The sequence below is a fragment of the Bos taurus genome, chromosome 24, assembly GCF_002263795.3.
Source record: "Bos taurus isolate L1 Dominette 01449 registration number 42190680 breed Hereford chromosome 24, ARS-UCD2.0, whole genome shotgun sequence".
NCBI classification, from domain to species: Eukaryota; Metazoa; Chordata; class Mammalia; order Artiodactyla; family Bovidae; genus Bos; species Bos taurus.
The window spans coordinates 30,555,697-30,581,839 of record NC_037351.1 but is presented as its reverse complement, the minus strand read 5'-3'; the positions used below and the strand labels follow the sequence as shown (position 1 = coordinate 30,581,839).

Sequence of the window (26,143 nt, the reverse complement as noted above, 5' to 3'; positions counted from 1 at the left end):
TACAGCAGGTGGATTCTTCCTGGATCAGGAGTCAAACCTGTGTCCCTTGCATTAGTAGGTGGATTCTTATCCACTGCGCCATCAGGGAAATCCTATCAGTTTTTTAAATTGTATCTATTTCTTAAAGATTTAGTACATGTAGTTGTTCCAAAATGATGTATATATGTGTTGTTTCATTCTTTTCTACCATTGCTCTTTCCATGTAGTGCGTGCATAACTTTTCTTAATTTAGACTGATGCATATTTTAAACTGGGTCACTCCTTAGTGGTAGGCTAAAGCAATAGAAATATCAGTGAATTAGTGAATAATATCTGTGTCCACTCCGAGAGGTCAGTCAGTTCAGTCATTCAGTCATGTCCGACTCTTTGCAACCCCATGGACCGCAGCATGCCAGGCCTCCCTGTCCATCACCAACTCCCAGAGTTTACCCAAACTCATGTCCATTGAGTCGGTGATGCCATCTCATCCGCTGTCGTCCCCTTCTCCTCCTGCCCTCAATCTTTCCCAGCATCAGGGTCTTTTCAAATGAGTCAGCTTTCTGCATCAGGTGGCCAAAGTATTGGAGTTTCAGCTTCAACATCAGTCCTTCCAATGAACACCCAGGACTTATCTCCTTTAGGATGGACTGGTTGGATCTCCTTGCAGTCAAAGGGACTCTCAAGAGTCTTCTCCAACACCATAATTCAAAAGCATCAATTCTTCGGTGCTCAGCTTTCTTTATAGTCCAACTCTCACATCCATACATGACTACTGGAAAAACCATAGCCTTGACTAGGTGGACCTTTGATAACAAACTAATGTTTCTGCTTTTTAATATGCTGTCTAGATTGGTCATAACTTTCCTTCCAAGGAGTAAGTGTCTTTTAATTTCATGGCTGCAATCACCATCTGCAGTGATTTTGGAGCCCCCAAAAATAGTCAGCCACTGTTTCCCGTTTCCCCATCTGTTTGCCATGAAGTGATGAGACCGGATGCCATGTTCTTAGTTTTCTGAATGTTGAGCTTTAAACCAACTTTTGTCACTCTCTTTCACTTTCATCAAGAGGCTCTTTAGTTCCTCTTCACTTTCTGCCATAATGGTGGTGTCATCTGCATATCTGAGGCTATTGATATTTCTCCCGGCAATCTTCATTCCAGCTTGTGCTTCTTCCAGCCCAGTGATTCTCATAATATACTCTGCATATAAGTTAAATAAGCAGGGTGACAATATAAAGCTTTGACATACTCCTTTCCCAATTTGGAACCAGTCTGTTGTTCCATGTCCAGTTCTAACTGTTGCTTCCTGACCTGCAAACAGGTTTCCCAAGAGGCAGGTCATGTGGTCTGGTATTCCTATCTCTTTCAGAATTTTCCACAAGTTTATTATGATCCCAATTTTAGGTATTTTTTTAAGAAATGAGGGTCTAGAACCTGGATGACTCTCTGTAGTCTGTTAAATTTGCATACAGTTCATTTCACTGACTATGTGTAACTGATTTTTCACAATTTATTTCACATATACCCAAGCTTTTTTCTCTCCTGTCCCCTAAACATGCCTATCAGTGCCAGTGTGGTCTTGAAAAGCATGGCAATAGCATTGCCTGGTCTGTTGCTGCTGCTGCTAAGTCGCTTCAGTCGTGTCCGACTCTCTGCGACCCCGTTGACAGCAGCCCACCAGGCTTCCCCGTCCCTGGGATTCTCCAGGCAAGAATACTGGAGTGGGTTGCCATTTCCTTCTCCAATGCGTGAACATGAAGTGGCCCAGTCGTGTCCGACTCTTAGCGACCCCATGGACTGCAGCCTACCAGGCTGCTCCGTCCATGGGATTTTCCAGGCAAGAGTACTGGAGTGGGGCGCCATTGCCTTCTCCCGCCTGGTCCAGCATATGCAAAGTTAATGATTAACACAGTTCACCCATTATAGCAGTGTGATTACACGTAGTGTCAGGCTGGGATCGTGTGACTCCATGCCTCTTAAGAGGTGCAAGTATCAGGTGAGGTACAGGTAGTAGCTATATTAGAAAGAGTTACAAAAGACAGATTTTGTGCTGGGACAGGATAAAATATTGACAAGGAAAGTAGAAACGCTATAAATGCTTCTACTCACAAAAAATAGGACTCCTCCTGAGATTTGCCTTATTTTGCTTCATAAGGAAAAGGGACAGTAGTCCCCCCGAGGAACTTCTCTCATCAGTCCTAAAGCTGAAGTTCAACATCACTTTCTTAAATATAGTAGTACAGAGAATTAATGGCAGAGTACAAAACATTCACTGAAGAAGGAGTATGTATTTACTGTCTGTAAACCTAAAAAAGTTTATTAGAAAATCTCCAAAAGGATTCAGAGGAAACTGCATAGTACTTTATCTCAATATGGTTGTCTCAAATAATACCCAATCTGTGATTCCTTGTATTTAACTTTTTATCCTGCAGGTGGTGCTGTAATTACTCCTCTTCCTTTAATAGAAGCTAGAAGAAACACCTGAGATTCTTTTCCATGTGAAAATAACACAATCACATAATATTTGTTATTACAAATTTCAAAAATATTACTTCTCTATTAAGTCTACATAAAAGCAGCTTATCTGAATATAAGATGATCAGTAGATCTCACAGCTTTGTACTTACTAAAAAGCAGAATATTGTAGAATAGGAAAGTCTGTATTTTCATATAAAAACTTACTATTTCAGATCCTTTTTGGAGACATATTAATATGTGTAAGGACTGTGCGCTTGGCACTGTTTTTTAAAAACAATCCCAAGATAGTAGGTACCGTTGCCATCCTTGTTTTCTTACGGACAGGAATCAAGAAGGTTAGCAAGATTAAGTAACTTACCTGAAGTGGATGCTTGGGTGTCAGTGAAAAATAGGTAGTAATGAAACCCAGAAATGAAACCTACAAATAGGTGAGAATGAAACCCAGAGGTACTAGAGTCCAGACCTGGTAAATGATTTTACATTGCCTTAGACTAGTAGAGCATAATACAAAAGCAAGGAAGTCAAGATCCATCTGTAGTCTGAAGTGTGAACATGATACATAGCATAGTAACATGATACATAGCATAGCGTAGTGATGCGTATCTCAGTGTCTACTGCTTTCAATTTCAGTCTGTGGCTGTGCCAACTAACGTGGTCACAGTTACTCCTGTAAAGCCCGTGAATACTGTAACAACCCTGAAGCCTTCAAGTTTGGGAACAGCATCTGCCCCCTCAAATGAGCTCAATCTCAAAACAGAGAACTCAGCCTCTGCTCAGGCTAACCTTTCTCCGGTAAGGTCTCACTTGCACCATACATAAATCAAGCGTTCTACACGTTTTCTTGAATCCTGTTTTCTAGCCAACATTTGTGACTGTTTGTATTTCTGTATTTAGACGATGCTAGAAAATGTGAAGAAATGTAAGAACTTCCTCGCAATGTTAATAAAACTAGCATGTAGTGGATCCCAGTCCCCGGAGATGGGGCAGAATGTGAAGAAGTTGGTAGAGCAACTTTTGGTAAGTTCGGACAGTAAAAGCTCTGTAAGAATCTACACAACTGGTTTTAAGTGGGGAATAAATAAATATTTTTAAATGAAGTTTATCTTAAATGGATATTTGGATAAACTTTACTTTTGCTTCTTGAAAGCTCTGTAATGATATAAACCTTAGAGTCGTAAATCTTGTCTATCCGGTCATTGCCCTGTATCGATGGGGTTTGGTTTTAGGAGCCACTGTAGATACCAAAATCCCCGGATGCTCAAGTCCCATAGTTGACCCTCCCTGTCTGTGGGCTCCGTATCTGCGGATTCGACCAATCACGGGTTGTAAATCTTGTAGTACCGCATCCTTAACTGGTTGAATCTGGATGCGATTCTGCGCACACGGAACACGGGGATCCAGAGGGCAGTGTGTGTATTACTTAGTCTTGCTTCTCTTAGCCTAAAGACAGCTTTGGAGAGAAGGTTGACTTTTTTGTTTTTTTGGTCAGATAAACTTATGTGGGGAATATTTGGCCTCATGGAAAGAGGTAGTTGAGAAAGTACTTTGAGAGCGTTTCTCCAGATCATTATAGGTATTCTTTATAGTCCACTGGTTTATTTTGTACCTTGAATGGATCTTTCAACCATGTATGATTTTTGAAACAGCTCACATTTGGTCATCTGGAAAATAACTGGTTCAGTGGGTTGTATAGATCTTCCAAATGTTGACAAATCTGTTTTTTTAAATATCAAAAAATCATACTTGTAATCTAATAATCACATCAGAAGATTTTTTCAGTACAGAGAAGCTATCAAACTCAGGATTATGGTTACACATTTTCCAAAATTCTAATTTTGGCTTGAGAGCTCTGATTTTTATCATTAGCAGCCAAAACTGACAGTTGTTTCCTTACAATGACAGGTTTGGTTCATTTGTTTTTTTCCTTTTGAGATAATGTCTCTCAAAATACCCCAGTGTGAATAACCACAGCTGGTTTGATATTCTTTCCGGTAACCAAAAAAAAAAAAAAAAAAACCAACAAAACACAGCTAATTCAGCTAGCACCTCATTGGAAAAGTGCTTTTCCTTGAGTATCTTACTTTGGCCTGCTCTGTGTGTGGTTCCCATTAGGTTACACACAGTATTTTAAAAAGATGGCTACTAAAGTGTTGGGATTTGGTAAAATTAAATTTTACTGTTTGGTCGAAGACATTTTCAAGTGGAACTGGTTCTGTTTTTTGTTTTTTTTTTTTACCACACCTGCTTTGCAATGTAGAATATGACAGATATTTAAAACTGCCAGCAGTTTTATTCAGTGTTGCTTTTGTACCATTGGTGCAAATCTCAGCACAGTGAAAAAGGCCCAAAAATGATTAGTTATTAATGTGAGAATAATTTAGACCTCATAGACCCCTGCAATGTTTAGAATCCAAAGTGGCATGGAAGAGTTCCTAAGCCCTTTGAAACAATGGCATGTATATTATTGTGGCCTTGTAATAGCATTCTAGAAATATAGTCTAGTCACAGTTAAAGTAATTTAAAAATTGGAAAGGTAAACCAAAACAAAATCCCAAGCCCCACACCAGGTGACTGTTCAGTTTTCTGCCCTAAGTAATGTAGGACTCCTGTGTTTTTACTTCTTAGTTTGTTCTTAACAAACTGTGGTCTTAATACTGTCGCCTTGCCATTTAGCCAGCTCTCATCTCACTTTCACTTTGCTTACTGAGATCTTAAAAAATAATAATAATTGCTTCATTGTATTCTATATGAAAAAAGCATCTGTTTATTCACTTTGTAGGGGACAAAAAAAACCCACCTGTATTTAATGATAGACTTTGACTTTATCGCTTTTAGAAGCTTGCTATATCTCCAGTCATGAATTACACACTTTTCCTCTTGTAAAATATTTGTAAACCTAAAAGTATTTTTCTTTTTCCTATTCTTCAGGATGCAAAAATTGAAGCAGAAGAGTTTACTAGACAACTGTATGTTGAACTCAAGTCTTCACCTCAGCCTCACCTAGTTCCTTTCCTTAAGGTAAAGTTATGTGTTACTTTGAAGAAATTGTTTGGATTTGATTACTTTAAAGTAATTTAAAATCTGAATATTTCAATATGACAGCAACTTAATATGAAGATAGTAACAGTAGGAGAAACCTTTAGGGCTGTTGTAATCTGTAAAGCACATTTATAATCCATATTCTTTGGATTGGAACATGCTGAGAAAACAAAAGTAACATCTTCATGAATATAACTTAATGATTATATTATTTAATGCTTGTATCCTGAAAGATTCTTAACTTAAAAAAAGTAGGGTCTCTTCTTTGTCCTATTATTTCTTAGTGTCAGAAATAGTCAACCTCGTGGTGCCAAATTTAGTGGGAAAACTGTTATATTTTGGGTTAGGGAAAGCTATTATCTTTAAAAATTAATTTATAATGTTAGACATTCTCTTAAGATTTATTGAATTAAATAGATTTTGATGGAGAACAATATCTTTGATATCTTTGTTATCTTTGATAACAAGAGCTTTGGTTGGCAGGTTGAAAAATTATGTTCCTTTTGTATATTTAGTGTCTGGAAAAGAGTTGACTTGAAAGTTATAAAGTTATTAAAGACCTGAGATTATAGTAAACCAAGAGTCCTCCCATACATTTTGAAATAACAGAATGAAGAGTTGCCTTTAGAAAAATTTGGCATGGTTGTCTAGGGGAGAGGAGTGAGACCTCGTGGAGATGAAAGAAGAGTGGGAAAGGGGTTGGGGCACCACTGTTTCCGAAGGCTATTAAGATAGTGGAAATTGTCACCAGGAGGCTGACCATGTTAATTAGGAGGGTGCCAGATAGGTGATCTGAACTGAGAGTGTTTTAGCCAGAGCAGTCTTGGTCTGGGAAGGGAAGATTAAAGAGTTAGCACAGTGCTGAACGTCAGATGATGCTGAACATCAGATAACATTTCCAGGTAGCCCTCATGATTGGGAAGTCGGCAGCAGTTCTTCCTTAGGTGCTTTCAGTGCAAAAGGTCTGTGAGCTCTAGGTACTCTGTGACACTGACACTGTGTAACATGAGTCTATGTTTCATACTCTGGAGACACTGTAGGGGAGAAGATGGGGGATAAGTAAGTACCTACTATGTGTTCTGTGCTTTGCTAGCTACTTCTGTTTTTTTTTTTAATTTTCATTGTTTGGATTTAATTTTCCATTTTGGAGGTGAGAAAATTGTTCAAGTTAACTTTTGATTAAACACACAGGCCTAGAATTTAGCCTGACTCTATAGCCTATGAAACACTACTTTGAAGTTATCAAATATTACCATTAAGTATTTGCATTTTGTATAGTTTTCTAAGGACTGTAACAGAGCCATTTTTTTTTCTTGAGAATATTTTTTTCATATCCTTGAGCACTCTGGTGGTTGGATGGTGCACTGGGATGAGGGATTTGGCATTTAAGCTTAACTCTGGCCAGATAATCAAGAGATAATTTAGCATACATATTGTATTTATTTAACATACATATTTTTATTGCTATCTCTTTAAGTCATATTACTTTAACATGTCTTTCCAATTGTGTTTTTCCCAGGTCTCCTCCATCTTTGATTTCTTACTTAAATTTAACTAATCACATCACTTCCTATGTTCATGTATTTTCAAAGCAGCTTATTTTCTCCCGTTTTTACAGTTTGAGAAAATAACGTTGAGAAACTTTCTTTCCTTTGATACTATTTATAGATATATAATTGAAAATCTTCAGTTTAAAATTTTTTCAATCTTTTTAATTAAAAAAAGTAAAAGAAGTAACTGAAAGGAAAAGAAGGAAAGAGGGGTCATAGTTCTCATTTGCTTCTTAAGTAAAGTTCTCATTTGCTTCTTAAGTAAAGGTGGTCTGACTGAATTTAAGTACCAAAACATGGAAATCTTCCATAAGAGCTCAAGAATTCACCAAAAGATAGTCTACTTGCTTTCTCCTTTTTTATCTTTTTTTCTAACTTAAAAACAAAAGCAAATAAAAATCCCAGGGATGAAAAGGGAGAACCTTCTACTTTTTAGTTTAAGCTGTTTTTATTTTTTTCAGCAAGATACAAAGAGACCCAAACTTTAAATCCAGTCAGAAAATACTCTAGCTCAATTAAGAAAATTGTCCTTGTTTCTGTTATTTTATTTTCATGTAAAGACTGTTTCTGTTCAAAGTCTGAAAGTTATTTAACAAAAACGTTTTTTTAAGATTCTGCTGTCCTGTAAACAAACTTGTAGATACTGAAGTTATGAGTGATCTATTAATGGGGTTTAGATAAATACAAATAAGTAAGATAAAGTGTTTTAATATTTGATACCAAATTGATACTATGGTCTATAAGCTTAATACTGAGACATAATACTTATGAATTGAAAGATGAAGCACTTTGGAGCTTTATTTATATCCTGGATATTGACAGAAGGTAAATGATTGATAACAGATTTCCTCAGCTGAAACATTGATATACTTTTTGTGTTGTCAAGATATGACACACAAAGTAGTTCTATTTTACTAGAGCTCACTTACTCGGTTATCAGTGCTGGTTTTTTTCCTTTCTTATTTCTAGAAAAGTGTGATTGCCTTACGACAATTGATGCCCAATGCCCAGAGCTTTATTCAGCAGTGTGTTCAGCAGACTTCTAGCGAGGTGGTCACTACTACCTGTCCCACGACATCAACGCCTTCTCCCGTGGTAACAACGGCAGCTTCTTCCATCCAGGCTGAGAAGCCTGCTGTTGTTGGTTCAGAAGCAGGGGTGCCTGGAGTTGTGTCCGTACAAACTCTGAAACCACTTGCTGGTCCAGAGGGAGCAAAAACTGGAGTCGTGACTCTTCACTCTGTGGGTCCGGCTGCTGTGCCTGGAGGGACAACAGCTGGAACTGTCGTGCTGCAGACTCCAAAACCTCTGGTGACATCCCTGCAGAACACGGTGACAGCAGTCTCTCTGCAGCCTGAAAAGCCGGTTGTCTCCGGGACAGCAGTGACGCTGGCGCTCCCCTCGGTACCTTTTGGAAAAACCTCAGCAGCAGCTGTTTGCATTCCGTCCGTGAAACCCATTCTTACTTCCTCTGGGACCACGTCCAACAAGCCCGTCCTTGGCCCTCCACTCCAAATTAAACTCGCGCAGCCGGGCCCCGTGCTCGCGCAGCCAGCCGGTATCCCACAGGCAGTTAAAGTCAAACAACTAGTGAGTATCTTTTCATTTCTTCCTCAGTTTCTTCTTTAGAAAAAGTCCGACATTCAGAAAACTGGCAAGACTAGTAAAATCAACCCCTGTGTACCCTTGACCATTGTTGATCAGTTGGTAACGTTGGAACATGTTGGCTTTGTCTCTTTCCCCTCTGTTCACAGGCGCAAACACACACATAGTTTTTTTCCTGAACCATTTAAGAGTTGTTTGCAGAAATTGTGACTTTGCACCATTAAATACCATGTATCTCTTAAGGAAAAGGGTTTCTTTTTCTTTGCAGTAACTGCAACGTACTACCACGCATGGGAAGTTATTACAGGCACAATATTTCCTTTGTTGTCCCAACAAGTTCCTGGCTAGTTTGCTTCCTGATGTTGTTTCTAGTAAAGAATTGCGTATTACCCTTATTTGTCATTTTTTTTTTTTCAGACTCCCTTAATTTAGAACTGTTCTTAGCCTTTTGTGGTTGTTCATTGTGTTGTAATAATTTTAAGTGCTAGTTGTTTTTCAGAATATCCTTTTGTGTAATCTTTTCCTCAAGATTAGATTCAGATTAGATATTTTTGGTAGGCTTGTTATTAATACATAGGTGATGTTATGGTAACATTTCTTCTAAAAATTGCTAAGGAGAGAAGGTGACAATGAGGGGAGTAGATGAGTAAGAAGTGATGTTTTCTCCGGAACTGTGTAAGTTGGGAAGTTCTTGGGTAAAAGAACTTGGGTGAAATCTGAGCTGTTTATCTATTTGTGTTTAGATAAACCTTACTCAAGACCAGTTTTATCAGAAGACTGAAAGTACTGTTAAGCTGTAGGAGACAGTACATGGTGAATTAATTGAAAATTATGTTTTTTAAAATAAGTTCTCACCTACCTTGTCCTGTAACAGAACTGTTTTTTTTTTTTTTTTGATTGCACCTGTTCTTTATAAACCTCCATGTTAACGGCTGTGTTTTGAGTCTCTTTGTTTTAGTGTTCTCTGCTTTTTTGGAGTAGTAAAATCTAAGTAAACTTCTCAGCCTTGTTTATGTGATCAGGACAAAACATTAGTATCTGTGGGTGATGGACTTTGAGGCAGAGGGCAAACTTTGGGTGTAGAATGAAGGTGTAGAATGAAAGAGGAAAGATCAGTTTGGACAGTAGTCAGACTCTTTTTTTTTTTTTCATCCCTTCCTACTCTGGCTCTGATTTTCAAGTGGAAAAATGTACCTGCCTCATTATGTTTCTCTTGGGTGTTTGAATTTAATATAAGAGATAAAATCTTCTTTAGAAGCAGTGATTCTTAAACATCTATCTGAACAGCCAGGCTTGGGAGGTGCTGGAACCGTAAATGCCCCAGCAGAAGGTTGCTTTTGGTAACACTGAAGAGAATGGAGACCCTAAATGCCCCAGTGGAAGGTCACTTTTGGTAACACTGGAGAGAATGGAGATCCTCTCTCTGTGTCATAGCTGATTCTTGAATTAGTGCTCATCTTTATTGAAAATCTGTAGCATATCCACCTCTAAGTGATACAACACTCCATAGCTACATAGAGTTTTAAAAACATATCTTGTATGCAGTATGGATTTTGAAATAATTTTGATGAAGGTAAGACAGGGAGAAAACTAAGAATCCCAGAATTTTAAGGGAACAATCTGCTGGTACTCAACAAGCAATAGATCTCAAAGTAGAATCCATTGTCTTTCCTATTAGATTATGGTGCTCATGGCAAGAACTTATAGGTTTCTAGAATGTCTTGAAACAGAAAACTGTCAGGTAATAATATCTTGTGGCCTGCAAGGTGACTCAGTGGTAAAGAATCCACCTGCCATGCTGGAGGCACAGGTTCGATCCCCGGGTCAGGAAGATCTCCTCCTGGAGAAGGAAATGACAGCTCACTCCTGTATTCTTGCCTAGGAAATCCCATGGACAGAGGAGCCTGGCAGGCTACAGTCCATAGAGTGACAAAGAGTTGGACGTGACTTAGCAACTAAGCAACAATAATATCTTGACAGCATTTACACTTTATAAGCTTGACTTGTTATACATTAGAAACTATTTCAATCAAGAAAAATGTAACAAAATCCATTGGTAAATTTTAGGGATTTTTAAACTTCTACTTTCATTCTTAAAAGAATGGCAATGATTTAGTTTTCTTATGAATTCTGCTTTCTTGTTTGGCCTTTGTTTCAATTTTAGTCAACAGATTTAATGTCAGTATTCCTACCTTCCTGTTTAAAACAGCAAAAACCAGAGCAGCTAGACTCTGAAGATGCATTGTAATCTGTTTTACAGCAGATTTTTACCTGGGGCACAAAACAGCATAAGCTGTTCTATATGGTAATGCCACAGAGAGGATTGAACTTGAATGCTCTTTCAAATCAACTAATTTAGAAAATTAGTATTACTTAGGTTTGAAATAGTATTACTCAGGTAGTTTAAGAATATCATCAGTGAATTCCTTACAAACCATAGTCCAGTTTAATCCTGGGTTGAAGCGAGGAGGAAAACACTCAAGGTGCTAGAAACAAGACGGTAATCAATGTAGCTTATAAGAAACATGGTGAATAATTATTTACAATGTGAGAATGCCTCGCTGGATCAAATCTGTGGTCCTAAAACTCAGGATGCAGTCTCCAGTAATGGTCTGAACAATGCAAATGTGACTGTTGTTCAGTGTCAGGTGTAAAAGTTTGTGTGGTTTGTTTCCTTTAATAATCATGAATTTAAAAATTCCCGTTAGTACTTTATCCTTTTCTAGCTTGTACAGATTTTTCTGAAGAATTCTATAGATTTTCTTCCTTCTTGATAAGATGTTTTAAATGTCACACTTTTAAGTTGTAAGAAGCTTCCTAACCTACCATTGCAGGGTTTAGTTTTATCATACATATTTCCCTTATTTCAGATGTATATTTCCCCAGGTGACTGTATTACTTGCATTTCTTTCTTACAGAATTGTAGACATTTGATAAGTGGCCATGTACATTCAACAAATCATTGTCCAACTACTATTGTTTTGTGGGTATAAGAGAAAAACAACTAATTAGTACATTATTAAGGTGGTAATTTGGAGAAGGCAATGGCACGACACTCCAGTACTCTTGCCTGGAGAATCTCATGGATGGAGGAGCCTGGTGGGCTGCAGTCCATGGGGTCGCTAAGAGTCGGACACGACTGAGCGACTTCAGTTTCACCTTTCACTTTCATGCATTGGAAAAGGAAATGGCAACCCACTCCAGTGTTCTTGCCTGGAGAATCCCAGGGACAGGGGAGCCTGGTGGGCTGCTGTTTATGGGGTCACACAGGGTCGGACATGACTGAAGCGACTTAGCAGCAGCAGCAGCAGCAGCAATGTGGTAATTTTCAGTTTTATTACACTGAAGTGAAACTGATCTAAAATAAATTAATCTAGAATATTAGGAAAGATTTGTTGTTGTTGAATAGTATTTTTGTCTCATAGTAACTAATTATTTTGAAGGAGAATCATAATGTGTAGGAAACAAAACAAGGATTATTGTTTTATTGAGTCAAGTAGTTCATTCTCAGTTTCTTATTGGACTGACCTAGATCTAGACTTGAGTTATCAGTTTATGGGTTTTTTTTTTTCTCCCCTTTTTTTGCATGCTGTTAAAAGAGTGAGACAGAGAAGGCAATGGCACCCCACTCCAGTACTCTTGCCTGGCAAATCCCATGGAGGGAGAAGCCTGGTAGGCTGCAGTCCATGGGGTCGAGAAGAGTCGGACACAACTGAGCGACTTCACTTTCACTTTTCACTTTCATGCATTGGAGAAGGAAATGGCAACCCACTCCAGTGTTCTTGCCTGGAGAATCCCAGGGACAGGGGAGCCTGATGGACTGCCGTCTATGGGGTCGCACAGAGTTGGATATGACTGAAGCGACTTAGCAGCAGCAAAAGAGTGAGAGGAGAGGTAGAATTCAGTTGTTGATTGTAATCCCACTAAGATAGGAATAATGAATGTTTGGGTGAAGAGACTGAGTCCAAGTAAGGCCTACTGCCATCTATTTGCCATATATAATTAGGAATTGCATAGAAAAATCTTCATGGGCTATAATTTAGTCAGAGTTTACATAACAATAGTCTTAACATAGGTTGATTAATGCCAGCTCATTTAAATTTACTTGAAGAATATATATTTTTTTAGGTTTTATTTTGATACGGGGACATCAGAATTCACAGAAAATAAACTATTGAAACTATATTTACAGGGTATATGTTGTCTTATTTTTTTTTATTCAAGAAAATGTTTTATTATGAAAATTTCCAAACATAGCGAAGTTGAGGTTTATTGTGAACACTGTATACCAACCACCTAGATTCTACTGTTTACAGTTGCTCTACTTGATTTATCCATTCATCAATTATCTTAATTTTTGATACATTTCAAAGGCATCTTCCTAAAATATTTTAATATTAATGTGCATATCATTAACTGCCAATCAATATTTCTTTACTCTTTTCTTGTTTTTAGCTAAAATGTATATACTGTGATATGCACAAATTTAAATCTATCATTGGATAAATTCTGACAATGCTTAAGAGAAAGTGAAAGTGTTAGTCTAATGGCTTAGTTCATGTCCAACTCTTTGAGAGTCCATGAACTGTAGCCCTCCAGGCTCCTCTGTCCATGGAATTCTCCAGACAAGAATACTGGGGTTGGTTGCCATTCCCTTCTCCAGGGGATCTTCCTAACCCAGAGATCATACCCACATCTCCCACATTGCGGGCAGATTCTTGACCCTCGGAGCCACAAGGGAAGCCCCTTGACGATGCTTACCTCTGTAACTCAAATCTGCTTTTCAGGATACAGAGTGTTACCATCACCTTGAAGATTCCTTCTCTCCCTTCCCAGTCTTTCTCTACCTGCATACCCCCAGAACCACTGACTCTTCTAATAATAGCTCTTTGTTTGGCTTGCCAAGTAGGAGCAGATCTATCATCCTTGGACCAATTTCCATCTCTCTTAATATCAGTCTCTGTTATATGCCTTATATTAGAGTCTAAAACTGTACTTTCTTTGAAAGAACACTGTTGAATTGTTTTATATTTTCTCACTCGTATTTTATTTTGTTCAGCAAGTGTGCAGGAATATGCTGCGCATATGCTCCCAGGTGTTACAGTCATTAGTACAAGGAACGATGGGGATCCAGGATTGTTAAATCAGTCAGCGCATTTGCCTCCTGCCATATACATGAACTTGCACTGGATTGGGCCTAGATTGGGCCATGCACAGCCCTGGTCTTGGAGCCCATGTGAAGGCTCACCTCCCCACTTACTCTGTGCCATGGTCACATGCTGATGCTGGGTTCCTTTGGCTTTCCTACCCCATGCCTCCTGGCTGGTCCCCTAGAGGCCTGGAACCTCCATTCACCTTAGGGGCCAGCCTCTATGCTGTAATTATCATTATATACATATATATATATATATATATAGAGAGAGAGAGAGAGAGAGAGAAAGTATCAAAAGTAGTTTGAAGACTAACTCAAATTTCTAATAACATTTTATTACTGCCTTTCTCTGTCTGCAATGCAAGAGACCCGGGTTCGATCTCTGGGTTGGGACAATCCCCTGGAGAAGGAAATGGCAGCCCACTCCAGTATTCTTGCCTGGAAAATCCCATGGACGGCAGAGCCTGGTAGGCTACTGACAGTGGGGTTGCAAAGAGTCAGACACGACTGAGCAACTTCACTTCACTTTCATAATCAAAACATGAAAAGAATACCAAATAAAAGATAGTAGGGAAGGGAATAAACAATAGGGAGATAAGTCAGAGTTGTTAGTATTTGTTTTGAGTTTTCATCTGAATGCATGAGACTCTGAATGTATATTACTTTGTAGAATTTAAATCTGATTCCTAGAACTTGAGGATATAGAAGTATGATCTCAACTGAAATACATCTTTATTTTCAAGGGTTCTTTCTTTCTTTCAAGAGTCAGTTCTCATAGAATCATGACAATTGAATTATTCCAACTTGTATTTCTCCTCTAGGGGCATTAGTTCCTATATGATTATTTACTGGGACATTTTGGATTTCTTGTAAGTTACTCTTGTTTAGTAATATGCACTAGATTTAATTTTATTTGTAAAAGAATGTAGAATAAATTATGGGCTTCTCTGGTGACTCAGACGGTAAAGAATCCGCCTTCTATGCAGGAGACCTGGGTTCAATCCCCATGTTGGGAAGATCCCCTGGAGGAGGGCGTGGCAACCCACTCCAGTATTCTTGCCTGGAGAATCCCCACAGATAGAAGAGCCTGATGGGCTGCAGTTCATGGGGTTGCAAAAGAGTCGGACACAACTGAGCAATTAAGCCCAGCGTATAGAATAAAGTAAATACCTCCAGAATTGTTATGAAACTAGATCATTTATATTAGCCATATATGAGTTTGAGGACTTAAAAATAGTTCACTATCAATAGCTGGCTCAAATATATAGTGACTGTGTTTTTCTTTGAAGTGAAAGAACTGTGTTTTTTCCTTCTTTGAAGCTAAAAATAAGGCTCTGTTATTATTTTAATTTCTCTTCTTTTATCCCCAACCCTCACCCTGTGGATTTCTTGATTATCTTGGAGAATGCCTTTAGCATTGCTGTCTTTCAGATACTTTTAAAAAACAACTGATTGAAAGTCATTATCTTTTAGAGGTATATTTTGAAATATTTATGGGTTAAAAGATATACCTGAGATTTGCTTTAAAATAACTGAGAGTGGGAGAAGTGGGTAGGGATAGAGATGAAATAAAATTGGTCAAGAATTAATCATTGCTGAAGCTATAATAATGGTAACAATGGTATAGGTGTTTTCATTTTTTTTGTTGTTGTTGTTCCCTCTGCTTTTGTATATCTTTGAAATTTTCCATGGTAAGTTAAAAGGATGAAAATAAAATCTATTTGGAGATTTAAATTGAGCTGTGTATAAGTTTGAATTCCACTCTGAAAATTACAGTGTGAGATGGTCACGGTTTTCAGTTTTGAGCTAAATAAATTTACCGCATACAAATTTAAACTTTAGGCTTTCTTCTGATGCTAAGGTAAAGGTATGTATGGTTAAGTGAGGACAGTCATTTGTTCTCTTGTTACAGTTGCAAGTTTGTTCTTTTCTAAAGCAGGTCTAGTTGGAGGACTGTATTCATAGTTCTCATTGTTTCAGGTAGTCCAGCAGCCTTCAGGAGGCCTTGCAAAACAAGTGACCACTCTTACCCATTCCCCAGCACTGACCATCCAGAAACCTGGACAGAAGAAGGTGACAGTGAGCACTGCAATACCTACCAGTCAGTTTTCTCAAGGTAGATAATAACTAATTTCTGCCTCGTCATGTTGGGTTTGGAACATGACAGGTTTCTGTGCTTTTTTTTTTTCACCATTATATTCAGAGAAGAGAGATTTCTTTTAAGTTGAGACCTATGGAAAATAGCTTTATTATATTCTTTGTACATAGCCACTTTTTAGGGATGTATGTTGTTTTAGATTAAATCAACACCATTCATGGTATTTTGTAACTAGATAAAACAATCTACTAGTAAATACAGTACTTTTTTTAACTTATAAATTTTGCTATTGCCTTATTTCTTTTATTAAAAATGTGCGTTTTTCTCTACATTTGGAAGTCAGTCTTACAAATTATAAGTCTTTATGTATTTTTAAAATCTACCAATACAAAAGATATAGTATTAACATGTTTCTTTTCTTCATAGTAACACCTTTTCTTCATAGTAACACCTTTTCTTCATAGTATTTTTGTAATGCTGGTAATTCTCTACACAATTTGGGGAACATATAAAAAGAAATGGAGAGGTCTTGATTTTGTGATTTCTTTTGCAGGGAATAAATTAATTGTAATGTTTGAATTTAAATCTAGAAAGCTTTGAAATTTTCTTTGATTATTCTATATGCACTGAAAATAGCTATTGTCCTGAATTTTTCCCTAATGTGGTATGATTGCTTTTTTTTCATTTTACTTTTTCTTTCTTCTTTTGTTTTTATAGCTTCCATTCTAAAGCAAGTTACCCTTCCAGGAAATAAAATTCTGTCACTTCAATCATCTGTTCAGAAAAACAAAATAAAAGAGAATGGAACAATATCCTTCAGGTAAAGAAATTAAATGATCAAAATTTTGCCTGATTTAAGAAATTAATATTCTTTTTAAAAACATAAAAGAGATGACAAAATAATACTTATGTAAAATAAATTTAATGATGCCTTTTGAAAAAGCTAACAGTGCTTTTGAATATAATTTATAAGTAGTAAAGTGCGTAGATCTTAAGTGTAGAGCTCAATGAATTTTGACAAACGTATACCTGTGTAATCTTAATTCAGACCAAGATGCTAAACATATCCATCATCTTTATGCTCCTTTCAAATCAGTTACTTCCAACTCTTGTCTCTGGCAGCCACTATTCTTATGTCCATCACCAAAGATCATTTTTGTCCATTCTTGAACCTTACATAAATGGAAAATTACATTATCTACTCTTTTGCATTTGATTTTTTCACTCAACATGTGTTTAAGATTCATCTACATCATTTTGATTATTAGAAGATTGCTCTTTTGTTCTGGTGAACAGTACTCATTACCTGAATGTAAATTTGGTTATTTGTTTTCCTGTTGATGGACATTGAGTTGTTCCCAGTTTTTAAATGATTCTATAAAGTTGCTGTAAACATTTCCATACAGATTTTTATATGAACATAGATTTCATTTCTCTGTAGTTAACATCTAAGAGTAGTATTATGGGGTCACTAGGTAAGTATGTGTTTTACTATTTAAGAAACTATCAAATTGTTTATCAGAGGGGCTGTACCATTTTTCATTTCCACCAGCAATGAGGAGAGTTCCACTCCAATTTTAGTACTTGTTATTGCCAATTCTTTTGACTTTTACCATTCTAAGTATACAGTGGTTATTGTCACTGTCATTTTAATTTATATTTTCCTAAAGACTTAAGATGTTGAATATCTGTTCTTGTGCTTATTTGCTATCCTTAACACTACCTTCTTTGGTGAAGTGATCTTTTGCCCATTTTTCTTTGGAGTTGTTTGTTTTTCTGTGATTGTGTTTTTAGAGTTCTTTATATATATTCAAGATCCAAGTCATTCTCTTACCAGTATCCTTCACAGAGCAAAAGTTTTAATTTTCCTGAAGCCCAGTTCATTAATTTTTTCTCTTGCAGATTATGCTTCTCATGTTTTATATAAGAAATGCTTATATAACCAAAGGTTATAGAAATTTTCTCCTGTTCTTTGTTCTCAAAGTTTTACAGTTTTATGTTTGTCCTTCTTGGATCGATACTTTAAAAATTCACCAGTTGCTTACTTAAAAATCTGTGTGTGGATATTCTGTTTTCTTCTTTATATGCTCCCATTTTTAGTTGCATTATTTGTCACAGTATGTAAGTATCTGTACATTAATCCCCCTTCCTCATCCCCACCAATACTTTAGTTGTAGTTCTACTTTTATATTAAAATGCTCACCTTCAGTCTGTTCTCTGGAGTTTTCTCAGTCATCTCTTGTTTGGATGAAATTAGTTGAATGTGGTCCATGCTTTGATCTACCAGGACACCTCTTTAGTATTTTTTGACTTGGGATGTACTTAGTCTTCCTGCCACTGGTATATTTCATCCTTTATTCTGCGACTAGTTCTCTGGTCTCTCTCCTGCAATTTTTATTCAATCTGCTTTTGTCCAAAACCTTTTGAGATAGGGTGAGTGAGTTGAGGAATCAGTCGCCACTGGACAAGAAAGTGTGCACTGGAAATTGTTGTTTTGCTTTTTCATTTATTCTTGTTTTGAAGTTTGGATATTCTTTGTCTTCACGTTGTGCTGAGGCTGTGGTGTTTGTTGTTCTGTATTGCTTGGGGGAAGTAAATGCTGAAAGATGGTGACCTAGACAGTCGTCATTGTCTTCCAATGCAGTGAGTTTTGACAAAAGACTAAATTCATGTACCAAGTACCTCAGTCAAGATACATAGAATATTTTCAACACCCTGAAAGCCTCCTTTGTGATACTTCCCAGACAGTCCCCTTATTATACCTTAGGCAACCCCTGACTGGCTTCTTATCATTGTTGATTTTTCTTTCCTAGGGTTTTAAATAAGTAGAATAGTATAATGTGTATTCTTCGCTTGGTTTCCTTTGCTCAGCATAATGTGTCTGAAACACACCCAGTGTTGTTGCGTGCATTAGTCATTTGTTGCCTTTCATTGCTGAGTAGCATTCCACTGTATGGTGCACTGTGGTTGTTTGCACTGAATTGTTTATCTCTTTAGCCACTGGTGGGTATTCAAGTTGTTTCGTGTTTTTGGCTATTGTGAGTAAAGCTGTTAGAAACATCTGTATCCAAGTCTTTGTATGGACATAAGTTTTCCCTTGTGTAAATATATGAGCAGAGTTGCTGAATCATTTAGTAGGTTTATGTTTAACTTTATAAGAAGCTGCCAATTTGTTTTCCTATGTGGTTGTACCATCTACAGTCCTACCACAAAGTATGAGAATTTATTCCAGTTGTTCTGCATCCTTGCTCAGTGGATGGGTAAATCAGGTTAAACCTGACAGCCAGCTGAGTTTGCTTTACTCCAGAAAAGATCTGTAACTGTGTCTCATAGGAACCAGGGAGGATTTGGCACTACATTAGCAAAAACAAGACCGAGAGCTGACTGTGGCTCAGATCATGAACTCCTTATTGCCAAATTCAGACTTAAATGGAAGAAAGTAGGGAAAACCACTAGACCATTCAGGTATGGCCTAAATCAAATTCCTTATGATTATACAGTAGAAGTGAGAAATAGATTTAAGGGACTAGATAGAGTGCCTGATGAACTATGGACAGAGGTTCGTGGCACCGTACAGGAGATAGGGATCAAGACCATCCCCATGGGAAAGAAATGCAAAAAAGCAAAATGGCTGTCTGGGGAGGCCTTACAAATAGCTGTGAAAAGAAGAGAAGCGAAAAGCAAAGGAGAAAAGGAAAGATAAAAGCATCTGAATGCAGAGTTCCAAAGAATAGCATGGAGAGATAAGAAAGCCTTCTTCAGCGATCAGTGTAAAGAAATAGAGGAAAAAACAGAATGGGAAAGACTAGAGATCTCTTCAAGAAAATTAGAGATACCAAGGGAACATTTCATGCAAAGATGGGCTCGATAAAGGACAGAAATGGTATGGACCTAACAGAAGCAGAAGATATTAAGAAGAGATGGCAAGAATACACAGAAGAACTGTACAAGAAAGATCTTCACGACCCAGATAATCACGATGGTGTGATCACTGACCTAGAGCCAGACATCCTAGAATGTGAAGTCAAGTGGGCCTTAGAAAGCATCACTACGAACAAAGCTAGTGGAGGTGATGGAATTCCAATTGAGCTATTTCAAATCCTGAAAGATGATGCTGTGAAAGTGCTGCACTCAATATGCCAGCAAATTTGGAAAACTCAGCAGTGGCCACAGGACTGGAAAAGGTCAGTTTTCATTCCAATCCCAAAGAAAGGCAATGCCAAAGAATGCTCAAACTACAGCACAATTGCACTCATCTCACACGCTAGTAAAGTAATGCTCAAAATTCTCCAAGCCAGGCTTCAGCAATACGTGAACCGTGAACTTCCTGATGTTCAAGCTGGTTTTAGAAAAAGCAGAGGAACCAGAGATCAAATTGCCAACATCTGCTGGCTCATCAAAAAAACAAGAGAGTTCCAGAAAAACATCTATTTCTGCTGTATTGAGTATGCCAAAGCCTTTGACTGTGTGGATCACAATAAACTGTGGAAAATTCTGAAAGAGATGGAAATACCAGACCACCTGACCTGCCTCTTGAGAAATCTGTATGCAGGTCAGGAAGCAACAGTTAGAACTGGACATGGAACAACAGACTGGTTCCAAATAGGAAAAGGAGTATGTCAAGGCTGTATATTGTCACCCTGCTTATTTAACTTCTATGCAGAGTACATCATGAGAAACGCTGAACTGGAAGAAGCACAAGCTGGAATCAAGATTACCAGGAGAAATATCAGTCACCTCAGATATGCAGATGACACCACCCTTATGGCAGAAAGTGAAGAGGAACTCAAAAGCCTCTTGATGAAAGTGAAAGAGGAGAGTGAAAAAGTTGACTCAACATTCAGAAAACTAAGATCATGGCATCTGGTCCCATCACTTCATGGGAAATAAATGGAAAACAGTGGAAACAGTGGCAAACTTTATTTTGTTGGGCTCCAAAATCACTCCAGATGGTGATTGCAGCCATGAAATTGAAAGACGCTTACTCCTTGGAGGAAAGTTATGACCAACCTAGATAGCATATTCAAAAGCAGAGACACTACTTTGCCAAGAAAGGTCCGTCTAGTCAAGGCTACGTTTTTTCCATTGGTCATGTATGGATGTGAGAGTTGGACTGTGAAGAAAGCTGAGCGCCGAAGAATTGATGCTTTTGAACTGTGGTGTTGGAGAAGACTCTTGAGAGTCCCTTGGACTGCAGGGAGATCCAACCAGTCCATTCTAAAGGAGATCAGTCCTGGGTGTTCTTTGGAAGGACTGATGCAGAAGCTGAACTCCAGTACTTTGGCCACCTCATGTGAAGAGTTGACTCATTGGAAAAGACTCTGATGCTGGAAGGGATTGGGGGCAGGAGGAGAAGGGGACGACAGAGGATGAGACGGCTGGATGGCATCACCGACTCAATGGACGTGAGTTTGGGTGAACTCCAGGAGTTGGTGATGGACAGGGAGGCCTGGTGTGCTGCGATTCATGGGGTCGCAAAGAGTCAGACACAACTGAGTGACTGAACTGAACTGAACTAGCATGTGCTCTGGTGAACCTGACTTATTTTCTCCACTCTAACAGAGGCCAGAAAACTAGTGTCAGCCTCAGGCATTTGCCCTTGAGGCAGTTCTACCTTTAGAGTGTGCTCAGTGCTTATTTTTACTGATACTTTTTGACAACTTCTGTGTGGCCAACATTGGAATAAAAAACTCTTAAACTTGTCTAAATTAGAATGCCAGTAATTTCTCATGGGTACATCTAGTCCACTTAATGCCTGATGGAAAAGTGTCACCATTCGCAGATTTTAAATCAGAAAACTTGCTTTATCAGTCTCCTCCTTTATAACTTTTGAATTTTGCATTATTCTAAGAAATCTTTTCCTATCCTGAGCTCATAATGAGGAGCTTCTGTATTTTCTTCCAAAATATCTATACACACCCCTTATATGCAGTAGACCTTTACAAAATCATCAGTAGTGCTTGATTCTAACTGTATAAATAGCTGAAGCAGAAATAACCTTTTCCTGGCTGGATTGCTTACGTCAACAAGTTACTGAAGATTTCTTCATCTTTACTTTTCTGATTTCAAATGCTCCTTTACCTTTCAGTAAAACCCCAGTTGTTCAAGGGTATATTTCTAGAATTTCATTTTACTGTTGTTTTTGTTTCATTTCTGTATTAATATTTTTGCATTTTCAGTTATCTTACTTCATTATTTTTATATCTGGATAAATTCTCTATTCCTTTCTTATCAAAAATGTCTTGACTTGTTCTTCTTTTACACATAAATTTCAAAATCAGCAGGGCAGTTCTTTTAAAATTTTTTGTTGAGATTACCTTGAACCATAGTTCTATTTGTTAGAGTTCAATAAGGTTGTAGCTGACAGAAAACTGAAGAATAGTGGCATAAGCAAGATAAGATTCTTTCCCACATTTAGGAAAACTGGAAGTAGGCAGAGTGTTACAGGCATGGCATTCTCTTGGTGTTAGGGACCCGGGAGTTTTCTCCCTTCCTTTCGGTTCCTCATACACACTAGTCAGGCCCCACTGTACAGTGTTCTAGATGTGGTTATTTCCTGCATTTTCTTTCCCCATCTTCATATGGACCAATCCAGTTTAAAAGTTTCTGTTTATAGCACTTATTATTAATATTTCAGTTTAAAAATTATCTGACTAAAGAGTCTTTGTTTGGCCAACCCTGTAAAGTAGCTTTTTCAGTCACATCTGCTGTCTTGAAGCACTTATCTAAAGTTACTCTATTTGTTTACCCTTCTTTATACTCCCCAGTCTCTCTCAGAGTTCGTTGTAACTTTACCATTGTGTGCTTAATGTGTAGAACAGTGCCTTGTTCATAATAAGCGTTCAAAAATTTGTTGAAATAATGAATTTCAAAAAAGAACAGGCATATCTATAATCTTAGATATAATCTATTTTAAAATAAGTTTTATTTTAGCTCTAATATGCACTTTTCATTTTTGTATAGTATGTTCTAGTTATTTGGTTCATATGTGACTTTATGCTTATCTTTTTATAGTGATGTCTTTTTGTTAAGTTTGCTTTCTCAGATACTTAGTATTAATTTCACTTCATTTACTGTTTAGGCAAGAGACTATTTAGGTAAGAGACTCTATTTAGGTAAGAGGAGGTTATAGTGTATGGTATTTGATCTTGTCTTGAGTTAACTGGATGAGGTTAATAGCAGAGTGATAACCGCCTGTATTTTCAAAACTACTTGTTTAAGTGAAAATAACATTTTTGTGACTTTTTCCCTGAGTAAATCATATTTTCTGTTGTGCTTGTCGGTACATCTGGGATAAATAAGGGGAGCTATATAGTGTTTAAACACCAGAGGGTGCCAGAGATTCGTGTTTTATTCTTTATATTTCAGAAGCAGAAGTGACAAATATTACAGTACCTCTGCATGTTTGTGTAGTTAACTTTATTTAAACTGGAAACTGGAAATTTGATGATCATAAGAAGTTATTGTCAATTTTTTTTGAAGAGGTGATACTGTCTTATGATTAAAGTTTTTCTTTAGAATCCTTATATTTTAGAGAGATAATAAAGTATTTGTGGATGCATATTATATATATGTGGATATTTATGTATACATGTATAACTTAGGAGGCATTATAGCTAGAGGTTAAGTGTTTTTTTTTTAATTTGCCTTAAAAGACACTTAGAAAATAACATAGGACAAGGTTACATACTGTTTGTACAGATATCACTCCATCAACTTTAATGTCTCATTTTCTTCTTATTGCAGGAATCAGATTCTCTAGTGTAGATTAAACATGTGCTCTGTCTTGATTCATATGTAATTAATTGTTTTATTATGTATTTATACATAATAACAGATGGTTAATCATTCCAAGGAAGGACTTAGAAAACTATCTGTGGTGATAAAATCTTGGAACAACAGGAGACAGAAGAAGCACCCTTCTGAGCTGTGCAGATTAAATCTAGGGTTAAAGTCAACAAAAAATTCTTGGAGGAATTGCCTTTATGCTAAATCTTATTAGACATTAGGTTCTTAAATATTCCTCACAGCGAAATTACATGAATGAAGACTTAGAGATGTGATTGTGAAAGCTTTCAAAATTATTAGCCAAATTTTATTACAGTAAAATGCTATTTAGGAAAAATTATCTTTGTTCTTACATTCAGAATGAACTGGGAAGGAATATACTCTGAAGTAGTTCCTAAAGTCACTAAAGTTTGAGAAATACTGCAATATCCTATGCTCTATTTCTTAAAAAGAAGAAAGATGATTTCCCATGGGGAAAAATACCTTTAAAAAAGCATAAAAGGAGAGTAAGCAGGATGTTGTGTGAGTTTATATACTGGCTGTAGTAGGTAATGCAGAGATTATGCTCAAAGGTGATGAAACAAGAATATTGAAGGTAACCTTATTCTACCAGGGATTAGTAATGTAAAGGAAGAACTTGATCTTAAAATGAAAAGAATGTACCCTCAGAAGTTCAAAAGTTGTAGCAATTGGACAGACACTTTAAAAGTATGAAAACAAACTAACATTTCCAAAGTAGGCAATTGAAGTCGATCTGGAATATGGATGGGGCATTGGCAGCTGAAACGTAATAAGCAAAAGGAGCTGAAGACTAGAACAAGAAAGGGAGAAAAGCCTGAGAAAGTCCAGGGTCAGTATGAGCTATTTGATGGTGAGAAATGGGAGGGAAGAGTGTGCTAAGTTAAGGTCATTACCTGGAAGGCCTTGAATATCAGGTTGAGTTCATGGGATCATGAAATGTTTTGTAACAGGAAAGTAATGTGATTTTTTTCTACTAGAGAAGAATTAGTCTGATGCTATTATAAATCTTAAGAGGGCAGAAGAGATTTTAAAAGGTAGGCACAAGCAGTGGTTAACTTTATTAAAAGCTGAAGAATTACATCAGTTTCAGAAGCCAGAATGCAAGCCAGGTGATTGGATAATACTTCTTTAACTTTTGCATAGCAGCCTATTGACCCGACAGAATCTTGAGTTGGAAGCCTTTCACTGCTAAATTCCCTTCTTGTATGTCTTTTAGAACAAGACAGGCTTATATCTTTCATAACACCTTCATTAAAAAATATACTGCATCAGACCAGAGGTCTTGAAGACATGATTCAGAGATTCTCACTTTCTTTGCCTCTAAAATTAAACCAACCCAGAATCACAAATATACCTCAGCAGCAAAGCCTTTATTACTGCCTTCGCCTATCTTTTTTAGCCTTATCAACAATGCTGCTATGACATTGTGTTGTCTTTGCTTTCCTTTAGTCTGCCTCCTCTCCTAGAGGAAGTTTTAAATGGTTCGGGTACTGTTGATCATGGTACCCTTTCCTCTTCCCTGCTTAGGCTCTCCCTCTCTTCATGCTGCCCTCTGTAACCATAGCAGCTGAGAGCTGAACTAGAGGGAGCTGTGTTCAGCTTGGGGCCAAAAAGAAGGGGCAGTGATGGCTAGGCAGGAACAAATCTTATAGGGTGGTTAGCTCCCTGCTGATTTCAGAGAAGCGCTGCAAGAAGATTCTGAAAGACGTGGGACAGTCTCTTCATTGACGAATTACATTCAGTTCTAATACTGTGCATGGGACTGCTAGTAACAGGAGGCCTGGTACTGGTCTCTCGAGTCTGTATGTGAGACTTCAGCAGGGGCTCAGTGGGAACACTCACCTATGGAAGCAAGGTGCAGTGTACAGGGCCGGTGGACCTGGCACACAGCTGACGTTGTGACCATGGCATGCTGTGTGCAAGTGTGTAAAGGCCATGTGCTGTATACCTTAAGGAAGTCTGGGGGTTTTTTTAAGGGAAGGATGAGGCCGTGTTCTGAACATCATTATATTTCTCTGTCTTCAGTTTTTTTTTCTCTGTTTATTAACATTATTTTTAAAATATCACTAACCATTTGATTGAGTAATCCATGTATATAGTACAACATTCAAAGGGTAGAAAAGATCGCATGCTAAGTCACTTTAGTTGTGTCCAACTCTTTGCGACCCCGTGGACTGTAGCCCTCCAGGCTCCTCTGCCCATGGGATTCTCCAGGCAAGAATACTGGAATGGGTTGCCATGTCCTACTCCAGGGGATCTTTCTGACCAGGGATCAAACCCATATCTCTTAATGTCTTCTGCACTGGCAGGCAGTTTCTTTACCACTAGTGTCACCTGGAAAGCCTGTAGAAAAAGAGTATGATATGATATAAAATGTCTTCTTCCTACTCATGCTTCCCAATTTCCCCCTCCAGAGATGAATTTCTTGTGTATCC

At 37.6% G+C, this 26,143-nt stretch overlaps 1 protein-coding gene across 1 annotated transcript in view; it reads left to right on the top strand.

Annotated features, from left to right (window-relative positions):
* The window catches only part of TAF4B (TATA-box binding protein associated factor 4b), a 105,667-nt gene that overhangs the window by 25,432 nt on the left and 54,092 nt on the right, over positions 1–26,143 (top strand). The window contains exons 4-9 of the mRNA NM_001205844.1: positions 3,086–3,247; positions 3,350–3,472; positions 5,384–5,473; positions 8,014–8,634; positions 15,782–15,917; positions 16,617–16,719. Coding sequence (NP_001192773.1) covers positions 3,086–3,247; positions 3,350–3,472; positions 5,384–5,473; positions 8,014–8,634; positions 15,782–15,917; positions 16,617–16,719 — 1,235 coding nt within the window. The remainder of the gene's footprint in view (positions 1–3,085; positions 3,248–3,349; positions 3,473–5,383; positions 5,474–8,013; positions 8,635–15,781; positions 15,918–16,616; positions 16,720–26,143) is intronic.